Source organism: Pelobates fuscus, chromosome 1, assembly GCF_036172605.1.
Source record: "Pelobates fuscus isolate aPelFus1 chromosome 1, aPelFus1.pri, whole genome shotgun sequence".
Lineage (NCBI taxonomy): Eukaryota > Metazoa > Chordata > Amphibia > Anura > Pelobatidae > Pelobates > Pelobates fuscus.
This window is the reverse complement of record NC_086317.1, coordinates 45,669,315-45,683,150: the sequence shown is the minus strand read 5'-3', so window position 1 is coordinate 45,683,150 and position 13,836 is coordinate 45,669,315. Positions and strand designations below refer to the sequence as shown.

General features: G+C 31.9%; 1 protein-coding gene across 3 annotated transcripts in view; it reads left to right on the top strand.

The window, feature by feature from the left end:
- Nucleotides 1-13,836, top strand: part of NCAM2 (neural cell adhesion molecule 2) — a 409,545-nt gene that overhangs the window by 384,759 nt on the left and 10,950 nt on the right. For 2 of the 3 annotated variants that reach the window (XM_063448337.1, XM_063448328.1), the window contains exon 16: nt 4,088-4,292. In XM_063448337.1, the coding sequence (XP_063304407.1) occupies nt 4,088-4,292 (205 nt within the window). Of the gene's footprint in view, nt 1-4,087; nt 4,293-5,025; nt 5,512-13,836 lie in introns of those variants that run through there. The other variant, XM_063448345.1, reaches the window with a different exon arrangement.

Here is a 13,836-nt window from a genome sequence, read left to right as displayed (position 1 = left end):
ATAAAAAAAACAATCAAACAAGTGATATACAAGTGATATACTATATAATCAAACAAGCGCTAACAATAGAATAAATAAAAAAAGGTAAAATTTAAAAATGGAGCAGCACCTAAACAGTGTAATAGCCCTAAAACACTCCAATGGTAACAAACACATAAAGATAGGTGCGATTAAAATTTAAAGTGCAAAAGTTATAAAGCAGCTTTCAGTGCAAATATACAGTGCAATAGCATCAAGTGCCTAATTTGTGTAAACAGCACTCATAATTCACATATACACAATGTGTGTGAAAAAAACACTTTGAGTGAAAAAATGTGCAAACTTTAAAAATCACTTGAAGTGATGTAGTGTACAAAAGTGGCAACTTACAACAGCAGCCAATTTTCAAATAAATCTCATCATCAAATGTAGGAGCATAAAATGAATAAAAATATAGATAGTGTAATATTGTAAATATTCTAACTCTCCAGTAGTCCATTTAAGTCCGCCCTAGTGGGCGTAGCTTACAAAATAACGTTCTTTATTGGCTAGCTCTAAGAGCTATTTGGCATACGAAAAAGAGGAGGGGGGAGGAAAAACTAAAAAAAATAGTCCAATTCAATAGTCCAATTCAAATTGTAATGACGCTGCATGGGTTGTAATTGTCCAAAGCTATTAATATGTATAATTTATTTTCATAAGGAATGCTTGCAGGCTTAATTAATTAAAGATACAAGTATTGCAGTATCATCTTTTAAATCTGCTAAATTCTGGTTACTTGACTACAGCTCCTATCATGCCTACTCAGCCCTCAATTTATTAGAAGCTGGTGGTAAAATAAATTAGTGCAGTTTCAAAAGTTTCTCAAAAATGGCATTTACCGTGGTCCTTATCTTGGCCATTAAGTTGTCATAGAAAACTCTCAAAAAAACCTCCCACATGGAAACATAGGAATAACAATGGAGAGTTGTATTTATTAGACAGACACCACAAATCCTATGCCTGCCTAGGGCGTGCATATGTCCGTACCTGTCATTATTTTTTACTGGCAAGCTGCTATTTTAGCATCTGACAATTTCACAATCTTTTTGTTCTCATTTGCTCTCATTGCTTTCTATGGTTCCAACCACGTTACTACTTTTACCGACTGCACTTAATCCTCCAAACTGACAAATTGTATGGGTCTGTAATTTTACCATTCGTAAATTAATTGCGATTATCAGTTTCGCTTTAATGAAACTGGTCTAGTGTATCTAATTGACTTGGGCACGGAAACAAAATTTGGCTTGGCTGAATAATTTTTCATTTAAATAGAATATATTGTTGATGCCCAAATTTCAGCAGAATGCCGGTTCAGCTCAACAGAATCAGTACCAAAAAACTGATTCCAAAACGGGACAATCAGTATGGTACACACCATGTGCATAACATAATATTATCTTAATATTTTGCAGTATACTGATAGGAGCATTTTCCCATCATTTGGTACACAGATAAAGTGAGTAAATGTAACCAAAAGAAGTAACAAAAAAAGGAGTAGTAAAAAGAAAAATCTCATCTATATATTTATATATTATATATTTATTAAATATATAAATAGTTTTTTATTTACCGCACCTCCTATTTTACTGCAATTGTTCACTTCTCACTTGACCTGTGAATAAAATCAATATTTAGTGAATGTCCCCTAGCCATCAATTATTTGTTTCCTATCAGTTATCTTTTTTTGGTGCCATGGGGTTGGTATCCAGAATCACAAAACAAGTCAAACATGACTTGCCAGTAAACATTTCAGTTGTTTCAATATTTGGGTACATATTGGCTCAGAAATTCGAGCAATCATCAATTCAACTCAAATTTGGTCGAATGGCAGTTTGATCCAAAATGAATCGCCAAGTCAAGTATCTAATATCAAAACAACTTTGAAGACTTTACACTTGGAAATTTATTACCCTGGAGCTGTACATTTACACTACTTTCTGGTGCCATGAGTCAGACTAGTAAATTAAATGGATCTTTTAAACGAAATACAAGCGTAAATCTTTTTTTTTTTTTCATACGAACAAATAAGTCATGACTATTACATTTTCGATTGCAACTATGTAAAACATAAAAATAAAAATGGTAGTCTGAATGGCAGGGAGGGGTCTGCCTTTAAAACACACAATGTAAAAAGCTAAAAAAAGCAAACCCAGGTTCCAAAAATTAACTGTATATATATTTTTTTTTAAGTTTTACAATAAGATTTGGATCAAACTCTTCAAAAAGGGATTTTAATAATACATATGTAGCTAAGTTTTTTTCTTATCGATTTAATGCAAATGTGACAGCTCGTTTTGAATTGCAGCCATTCCTGTCTTTTATGTTATGTCCTTTATTTTTATACTTTCATACCACTTATAACACTTTGACCATTTAATATTCATATTTACGTACTCTTTAAAAATATATGATGTATCTCCTTGTTTATTAAACTTTCTCTATTACATCTTTATTGCCAAGCTTACTAAAAAAAATATTTGTATTTGTAATTTGTATTTGTAATAGGGCATTTGTACAACAAAGGTTTATACTTGAAATAGAAATAAATGTACATCAATAGATGTTGGAATCTATAATAAGAAATTATAGATCAGCTTTCATAATATTAAAAGCATAAATGAGGGAATGTAATTTTATGATTAGTGTTATTAGTTGCCTAAAAGCTAATAATTGCCTTTCATATGCTTAAAGAAATAATCATAGTTCAATCCAAAGTCACAAAACAAATATAAAATAGAACATTTAATAACTTCAAGTACATATAAACAATTAAAAACCATATGACATGAGTAAATTGAATAATACAATTAATACCCGACTTTAATCTATTCTATTATGGAGTGTTACCATAATGAACATTTTGTACTTTTATAAAGTCATTAGATACTCGGAGGTTATTCTGTTTCCATTATATTGCATATCTAGAATAATTGTCCTTCTAAATAAAACTCAGTTTGAAATTACTCTTCTTATAATTCACATTCATGGTGTTGTTAGTTGGGAATGCATTTTTACATATATTTTTTTTTATTTTTTTTAACATTGAATTAGCATTTCTTACTAGTTTTGCCCGGCTGCATTTTACCTATATAAAATTATACAGTTAAAATGTTTAACTTACATCTTGAGTTGGAAGATGAGGAGCAAACTAGCTCAGATTAAAAAATTCCAGGTTCTGTTTGACCCGTAACAGGAAAGAATGTTCGAAGTGTTTTTTTTTAGTAGCATCTGCCTCTAAGAATCGCCACTATAGAAAACTAGGGAATGAAGATATTTTATAAATTGTGATGTCATTCCAAAAATGTCACTATAAACTTCCACTTGTTCAGTCTTCTATAGCAGTTGTAGCAACATTTACATTATGTTGATTGAGTTAATATTGAGTTTGCACAATAAATTGCACACCTCAGTGTAGCCATGGAATTTTTAGATCTCCATTTCTTATAAGAAGGTCATTTATCTAGTAATTATGAAGCTTTAAATAATGTTGATCTACCTATCTAGTTTGACTCAGGCAGTAAACATGAAATCCATTTATAAATTATTTTGGACACAATACAACAGAGAAAACATTCTTGTGTTGTCAAAGTTATTATGGTTAGTTATACTCTTTACTACAGATATACGGTAAAGTAGGTTTCATGACGCAGTCAGCTTTCTTGTTTTTAATATGCTACAGTTGAGATGGCCCATCCTTTATCTCAGGAAGATGACACATTAAAAGGACATAAGTGACATTTTTTAAGAAGTGAGTCTGCTTTACCCAAAGAAGGGACTATGTCTTTAAAATAACAGTTAAAACACACTAATGTTCTTTGAATAATTGGGTTCTCACCAGTAAACCCACATTGCATCTATGTTTTCCATGTTTTTCCTCAATTTTAAGTGAGAAGTTGTGCATATGTTAAAACACATATGCAAAAACATTTTAAAAATCTTAATGTAAAATATATAAATAAAGAACAACTTATGTCTTTAAAAAAATCCAGGTTTATAACAGAACATCTAATCTGTACAAATCAATATATAACTGTAACACTAATAAAATGGCCTCCTTTTTCTACAGATACACTTTTCAATGGCCTTGGAATTGGAGCAGTGATTGGTCTAGCAGTAGCAGCTCTTCTGCTTATACTGGTTGTGACAGATGTCAGTTGCTTCTTCATGAGACAATGTGGCCTACTAATGTGCATTACCAGAAGGATTTGTGGGAAAAAAAGTGGATCAAGTGGAAAAAGCAAAGAATTAGAAGAAGGAAAAGCTGCATATTTGTAAGTACTATATTAAATAGATTATCATAATGTTAGTATTTTCTTATAGAGTTTATTTTACTTGTCACTTGGAGTGGTGAGGCCTATAAAAGAAATAGAAGATACATAGTTTAGTTTTTTAAAATATAGATATATTACAATGTTTAGAACATGATTATCTATATATCAAACTTTAATAACGGTAATAATGTGCTTACTGGACAAAAAAATAAATTCAGATACGGTATGCTTTTTAGAATAAACATTTTAGCAATATTTGGTTAAAGTCAGTAAGTTAAAAAGCGAGGGGGAAGAACTTTGCTTCCATACAAGGTTGGGATCACATGTAATGGCAAATCATACGCAAGATTAATTTAAGAATAATTTAGCTAACAATTCATACAACTAAACCACTGAAAAAAAAGATATATATATCCATATATATATACCTCTTCAGTACTCAACACGCTTGTCATGACAGTATTATCTTCGGCATGTTCACATTTTTACTGGTTCAAAAATAAGCACAAGGAAAATGTATAAAAAATGTGTCTACAATATTTCAAGTAGATTAGCTGAATGAAGAAATTAAGTCTATACCATATATGAATAGAATTTCTAGATATATTTTGGATTAATAAAACATAGTACATTTTAACAGATTTTAATAGCTTAATAACCGAGTTGCTACTAATAAAATGAAATGTTTTTAGAGATTTATGATGGCAGAGATATGTAATCATTTGCATTCTAGCAATAAGAAGAAATGTGAAAAAAATTCAGACATGGGCATTTGTACAACAAGAAGAAGCATCCTTTAGAATATGCAACGCAAATAGAAAAGAATACCTGAGAAATCTCTCATTAAAATGAATGGCTTTGAATGAAAGACATCTGCTAAAAGAGGAATTGATATCAATCTATGATGTTTCCAAAGCTCCTGTACTATTCAACTTTGTAGTGATATATGAAGATTGTATGTTTCAAATTGGATACAGTAATGTTTGCTACATCTTTGTCTATTTACCCCATGGAACATAATACATAACAACTCAAACAGCTGGATTATTTGCTTGGGATTATCTTCCGGTCTGAACACTGGTGTTATTGGATTTCATCTTATCACCCCAGAACATCTGTTTGATTTGCTCATTTCTTGAAATTAAACTTACAAATAAGTACCCAAAGCAATCGTCTACTCTTCTTCCAAGTGCTAGAGCCACCAACAATGGCAAGTTTAAGAAACTGGATGGATCAGCTTTGATTTTATCTCTAGGTAGACCTATCTACACTCTTTTTGTTTTTTGTATGTCCTCTAATTGAATTACATACTTATCATCAGTAAAATATTTGCCTGTCTGTGGTCTAGGAGTGTTCATAACTCCATGCTTCTCACTTTTTTATTGCTAAGCTACTGCTACTAGACACGAATTAAATATTAGATTTAAGAAAACTAAACAGCTGGGACAAGAAAACTACAAGTTTCCATTTCCCATCACATATCACGTCTATCAAATGAAGGTAAAGGAACTACTAACTAAGAATGGTCCACAGTGCTTAAAACTAAGATGAACATGTTTGAACAGATCCAATTCGTCTATTGCAATTTTCCAGGTGTTCTCTAATGACTTTCTAAAATGCTTGATTGATTATAATAAGAGTTATCCAAATGAAAAAAGGTTCTGTCCTGCAAAGTATCAACTGAATCCTGAAAGATATTCATTAACTTCAACTTTCCTATCAGAGGTTTGCATTTGTTTCCACAAAATGGAAATGTTTTACATTTTTAAGCCAATTTATATTTTACAGGAACAGCATACTAAACATAATTAGTTGGTAAGAATACCCATTTTTGGTACCAGGTCTAGTTAGTCATATATATATATATATATATATATATATATATATATATATATATATATATATATATATATAGAGAGAGAGATATAGATATATATATATATCTATATATATATATATATATATATATATATATATATATATATATATATATATATATATATATATATAATATTAATATTATATATATATATATATATATATATATATATATATCTATATATATATAATATTAATATCATATATATATATATATATATTTATATATAAAATACTAGATTCGTAAGTATTTTTATTGATACTTTCATTGATTTATTATATTCTATAAAAGTTGTCCTTTATAAGTTAGCATAAAATGTAATTGACATTTTTGTTCTACTAGATTAAAAACTATTTTAGAATAGCTTTCAAACATACTTGCTATTTTTCTCCAACGTTTCTATCTAGTTTTAGCTTTGGTTGAAAGTATGTAATTTTATCATAAACTCTTTTATCAAGATACATTTTTTTTAACTACCAGATATTGTCATATTTGTTCTTTACTTTTATCATTTTGTATTGTATAATTGTAAATTGTAAGTCACAAGGCAATCCTGCCGTAATACTGTAGGCTGCATAGTGGAATATCAGTTTCAGAATCTGCATTCAATATTTGATCGTAATGATAAGTAGTCTAAACAATATGAATTGGCATTTTATTTCCAGGTATTTAGTAAGCCCAATGGATGATAAAGAAAATAAACTGCCTTGTACTGAGCTTTTAAAACTCAAATTACGAACTATTAAAGTAACCAGGCTTAAAGTATACATGTGTTTAATTTTATTTAATGTATTGTTTGTCTTTTTGGACATGCATAAAACAGCATAATTATGTAATTTAATGAATGAACTTTATTCATATTATGCAACATATATTTTTTTTCCATTATTCCATATGTTCCCTTGCACAAAAAATAAAATTAAAATAAAGTAGTAATCCAATGATACAATGTAAAAGCAGTACACTAAATACAACATTTTGAAATAGTAGTACATATTGGAAATTATATTCAATATGTGTGTTGTAATACTGTTGTATTAAGAACAATGCTGATAGCTAGCCATCTGTATTTGCTTTTATAGAGAAATTGAATACTAAGTATCTTCATAATGTATACATCTATGTTGGCTAAAAAATGAAAGATAATCAATGTTATGCATTTTTAATGCATTTTGTTTAATTGCATCAGTTAGATAAAAATAAAATGTTGTGTTACACCAAAGTATACATATTTATGCATAAATCCATCTAATAAAAATGTGTTCATATTCTGGGTGGTTTCAAATGCAATACCTAAGTGGACAGCTTTTAAACGCTAAACATATTCACAGAATACATATATGCTAATATTACTTCCAAACATACACAAAGAACTAATACAGATCAAAAACTAATATATGAAACCTGTGGACAGTATAAAAATAACACAGGGATATCTAGAGGTAAATTGATATGAAAAATATCTGAAAATGCAAAGCTGTAAAACTCAAATGCAGACAAATGGGAAAAATGGTACAAAACAAAACTGATTAAATTTTTTATATTCAATCATAAAGTATATATTTGAAATCTATGCTACAGTTAGTTTCAACGTGATCAATCAAATGCAAATGTTGAAAAGAAGATGGAGCTCTGAGGTGAGAAAAACATCAATGTGAACATTTTCAAATATTGATATAAAAGAGAACTTTAAAATTTGACTATACATCTTTTAGATACCGTATATCAAAAGGATTGGACATATATGAGCTTCATCTATGTTTGAAAAGGTATGAACTCACATCATTAAATCACAGTTCCAAATCACTAATAAACATCATATCATCAATTTGAAGTTGTGATTTCATGATATAATTTTAGACTCATTAAAATATAGATTCAGTGATATTTACTCTAAGTGTGCCAGTCAACATTTACCTTTACTACATTATATGCTATTTAGTAATGTTAGAAAATAGCATGCCTAGAAAATATTTTTTAAGCTTACTAATAATTGTTCTATTAATAATTGTTCAAAAGTTAGACTTACAGATCCTAAAGACTCAAGGTTCTTAATATTAGTTGAATGACTGTTGTGAATGATCAATTATTCGAGTATTAATTTTTTTTAAAATTGAGCAAAATCACATGGAAACTTTGAATTTAGGTTCTAAATGATTGAGCTAATTTTTACTTGGCATCATTACTACGTTTATTTTAGTTGATTAGTTCTAGCATCATAACACTTTGCAATAAGAGATAATCCATTTTAGACATTTGAGTTTAATATATATATATATATATATATATATATATATATATATATATATATATATATATTTGTATTTTATTTAAATGAATTGTTTGTATATTGTTCTGAGTTATTTTGAACAAGAACACAACTGGTTGGGTCATTGTCAGTCATAATTTCTTTTAATTCAGTCTGAATTTTGGGGAATACTGCAATTTTATACAGGATCCAAAATAATGCTTAGTATCAGGATGTAAGGCATACTCTGCTCGGTTGTGTATTAATTTTATATGTTTTTTTAATCAACCAACATGATGGTATTTTTTTAACACAACCACGTTCATGATTAGCATTACACCCCACCAAAATTGTAAAAGTATTTAAAAGGCCCAATATACACTGTAAAATATTTCATGCTAAAATTCGCAAGGAAATCTCTCCTTGATGTTTCACATTTATAGTTATCAATTTGTTGTAGAGTTCATTTGTCCCATCAGATGGTTTTGCTCTAACCCATGTGGACCAATTAAAATAGCACAGAGATAACACAGTTCTGTTGTGATGTTATCAGTGTGCAGGGTACTTGAAGTTGCTTGACATTGGTAAGTATCCCAGAAAGCAGCCCTGATTGTGAAAAAAATATCTTCTGTAAAATAATGTGGGTCAAATATTATATTTTCTTTTCTTGTACGTCTTCTTCTTCCCTCACATCTTTTCATATTTTCATCTGTATTAATGTGAAATATTATATTTTATATTCTTTTTGAGACAATTGTATTTTTTAATTTGTCTTGTACTAGTTCTTTTTTTCTATTTTGTTTTTCTTTCTAAAGCAGTAAACATTATGTCACAATGGTAGGATCATGATAGTAAAGTAATAATCTAGTAACAAAATGAAATAACTCCAGTTGGATATCATTCTTACATACTGACATACAGACAGACACACACACATGCATACTGACAGACAGACAAACACACATACATACTGACATACAGACATACATACAGGCACACACACGCAGCACATTTTTTAGTCACCCTCCTGCTTCTTACCATTTTGGCTGAGGCTGATGGGAGTCAGTTGGCTCTCCCCTCCTCTATGCCTTCGCTCTGCCTCTCCTTCCTCCCATGCAGAGTAAGCTGGGAGGAAGTGACCAGCCATCCCTTCCTCCGAGCAGTATTTGCGGCTGCCAATTTTAAAGGGGTCTGGTCGTGGTAAAATGGCAGCAGCGCTGACCAGGCTCCTGAACACATATGGTCATTGCACATGGACCACATGGATCAGGGTGCTGGGCCCCCATGCAGGTGCACCGGCAGCAGTTCTGCTGCTACAGATGGTGAATGTGGGGCCCGGACGGACCCCCTATGGCCGCTGGGCCCATATCAACCGTCATGGTTGTCACCCCCTGATGGTTGCCCTGTTGGCATAATATTTTGGAAGGGGGATTAGTAGATCCCATATTTTTCAGTCTCTACTGCCAACATCTACAAAAAGAGAAAAACTAGAAAAAATTAACCGCACTCCAATCACATGAAGATCTGGGTGCTAAACCTGACCAAGGGAGCAGGGAGCAGGTATCAGTAGTAGAAAGAGGATACAGGCACTCCAAGTATCTTCAAATGTGTGGGACAAGTGTGACCAAAATCCTTTATCTTACTTTCACTGGTAACCTCAGCAAGTCTTGGTCGACAGCTGCGGGTGGACTTTTAACTCCCTAATTAACTTTTATCTAAATGCCCAGCTCCCAGCTAGAGAAAATACTATACCATTTCAATCCTTTACTTCCAGAAATGGGTTTAAAAATTTTTACTTTCATGTACTTTGCAGAATGAAATGTAGTCCATAAAGCATAACTCACACTGATTTATACTCACACTGATTTTTTTTCCGCCTATGGGTAAACATATTGTTATGCCAGAAAACACTAGTTAGTTATTTAATGCCTGCAAATGTGCTGAAAACATGAGCTCACATACTCCTTGGAAACAAAAGGGAGGTTTTAATGGATGATACCCATCTGTTGCCGTTTTTAGTAAGCTGTACTAGTAATAATGCTTTTTGGGTAGTGGCATAGAATGTATTGCCAGCGCCTGGGGCAAGGCAAGTATTGCTCTACATAACCTCAGGACCATTAGCATTCCCAAAGTCTATACTCTGTACCCATTGCTTTAGACACGAGGTAAATTTAAAAAATGATGCGAAAAATTTAACCCAACTGTCAGTGTCACACACATCATGGAGATGAGGTGGGTAGGGAATGTGGAACGGGGTAATCTAGGTGCTTGTTACCAGCGTACCTAGATGAAACCATTTATTAGGCATTTACATAATACTATTTATAGGCATTATATAATTCACTGATAAGGATTACATTAGGCCTCTATTGTGATAATTAGTTGGAACTATACTGTAAAATTCTTCGTGACAATGTTTATTTGCCCCATCATGTTGAAAAACTGTGTGGAATGTTTGAACATTTGGAGATTTTCTGTGTGAGCTTTTTTTGTTATTACTTCTTTCTACTACTTTTTTTTTTTTTTTACTTTTGAAATGTTGCACTCCTAAGAATTTTGTGCTCAGGGCAACAACCCCATTGGCCATGCCCATGCTCCGCCACTGCTCCTGTTTTTTTAGAAATAACTATAAGTAGGCTATTTTACCATCTTTATTTATCTACTTTGTCACACCCTCTGTATGACATTTTTATTATAGTTTCTTTATGCTTCTGATGCATCCATTGTTTCAAATTAATATTTGACAATAATTTCTCAAGCACAAATTGTTTGATAGTGAAGGAATTAAATCAGAGAAACGGTGATGCTATCTACTAAGTACTACATGACATTGCATTTTCCAGCAGTGAAAAAGCCTATTTTTAGCAGTGTGATAAGGCATCATTTGTTAGTATTCATTTTTCACTAGTTAGGTTGCAGAACAGAATGACAATTAAGCCATTCTGCAGAGAGCAGATTGTTTTTATTTAATTAGAAGATTAAAATTAAAAAAATAAATAAATAAAATAAAATTGTAGTCCATGAGACTCCAAAGATAAGTAGACTCTCTCATCCCCACCCAAAGCACATTGGATAGAGGATGTAACAATTAAAAAAATGCATAATCTCCTAAAACCAAAATTAAACCATGTGTGTGCATACTTTCTGTTTTTCCAATTCATATGCCAGTTTGGTGAAGTAAAGGATATACTGGGAATGACAAGTTACATTTTACGAGTTGGCCCATTAGTTAAATCCATATTTTGAGATTTATGAACGCCTAGTAGCATACAGAATGGACCTGAAAAGTTTGCTTAATTTACAGACACAGCATGCAATTCAGATCACACGTAAATCTTTTTACTCACACGGTAAAAAGTGTGGAAAATCTTTAGCAGAGGCCCTGAAGAGTAGGCTCCAGTTTCCTCTATAGTAAAAATAAAATATGAAATGGGGAATCAACATTTAGAAAGAGAATCAATAACGCAGGCATTTTATTTATACTATTAGGCATTATACAATCTTCCTAGACCATAGGGAACTAAAGATTATATACGTAAATATATCAGCTCAAATATAATAGAGAAAATATTGTCTAAATCATTTCAATCTTTGGAAGCTCCTATTACTGGTAGAGAGTTTGAAAAGGCAATTACATCATTCCAATTAGTAAAGAGCCCAGGTCTGGATGGTCTTACGATTTGTTATTAGAAGTTGTTACAGCCTTATTTGATAGAATACTTTTTAAAGGCCTTTAATTCTACAGCCCCTGGGATAACATTTCCTCCACCAATGTTACAAACTTTGATTACATTAGTTAGTTACATTAGTTATAGACCAATTTCTCTGATAAATATGGATTTAAAACATTATGTGAAAATACTGGTGCTCCGTCTCAAACCTCTTTTGCCTGGACTGGTCCACCCTAACCAGGCAGGCTTTGTGCCAGGAAGAGAAGCACAAGATAATACCACTAAAATATTAGGTGTCATACATGGTGCAAAATATTCCACAAAATCTGTAGCGCTTCTGGCCATAGATGCAGAGAAAGCCTTTGACAGGGTGGACTGGCCCTATCTATATACTGTATTGGAGGTACATGGATTTGGGTGCAGATTTAGACAGTGGGTTGAAGCTCTCTATAATGGCCCTACTGGTAGTGTAAAGGTGAATGGACAATTTTCAAATTCTTTTCCCTATTGGAAATTGAACAAGGCAGGGATACCCTCTATCCCCCCTTCTTTTTTGTTTTAGCCATTGAACCCTTTTTGCAACCTATTAGGAAGAATCAATTTACAAGAGGATATTTATTTCAAGGAGGAGAACTGAAGGTCTCCACCTTTGTGGATGACATTCTGCTCTCGTTAACAGATCATATACAATCTGTGACGCAAGTAAAAATTGAAATAGAAACGTTTAGTGCAATATCTAACTTTAAGGTAAATATCACTAAATGTGAGATATTAGGAATTAATATATCAGAAGTTTTAAGGTCAAGTTTAAGAAACACATATTCCACTGGTCTTCTGGAGGGCTTAAATACTTAAGGGTCTATCTTACACCTTTGATTGCTGGTCTTATATAGGCTAATTAAATACCACTCTGGACAGTAATTCAAGATCATCTTGTTAGATGGAATTTACCACGATTTTCAATACTAGGTCGTATTAATATAATAAAAATGATGGTTCTCCTGAAGATATTATATCTATTCCAGATATTACCTATTTCTCTGCCACAGTCAATATTTATTAAGTTTCGGAAAATGTTTGTGTCCTTTATTTGGAGAAATAAACACCCCTGTTTGGCCTATCAAATCTTAACAAGCCATAGAGATAAGGGTGGGCTGCCTCTTTCGAATCTCTATCACTATTACACTGCAGCATTACTGACTAGATTGAGGGAATTGACTAATATAGAAATGTGATGACCATGGTATACTTTAGAGCAGAGTTTTACAAAAGTGCCTCTACACAATCTTCCCTGGTTAAGTTGTTGCATTTACAGACTTGATTTCACATCTCATCCTCTTTGATTGGGTGTATTAAATCTAAAATAAAAATAGGTGGAAATTATCCCCAGGAATCTCACCCCTATATCCCTTTCCCGATAATCCCGATTTCCAAAATGGGGAAGGAGGTTTAATGCTTGCCCGTCTTATAGGTGAATCTGGGAATAATTTGAATTTATTATTACGAGACAATACAATCCCAACCCTAAGCGAGCTGCTGGGCCCTTCTAAATTGCCGACCTTGTTGGATATACTAATATACTCCCAACTTTCTAATTTCTTATAAGGAAGTTTTACCTAATTGAATATCAAGAGAGCTCTCCTCTTTTGAGCTTTTTTTGTATTTCTAATACACAAGATGCTCATTCTTTGTCTAAGATATATGCTATGATTCAAAATAGGTTAATGGATGAGGCACCTGGTCATT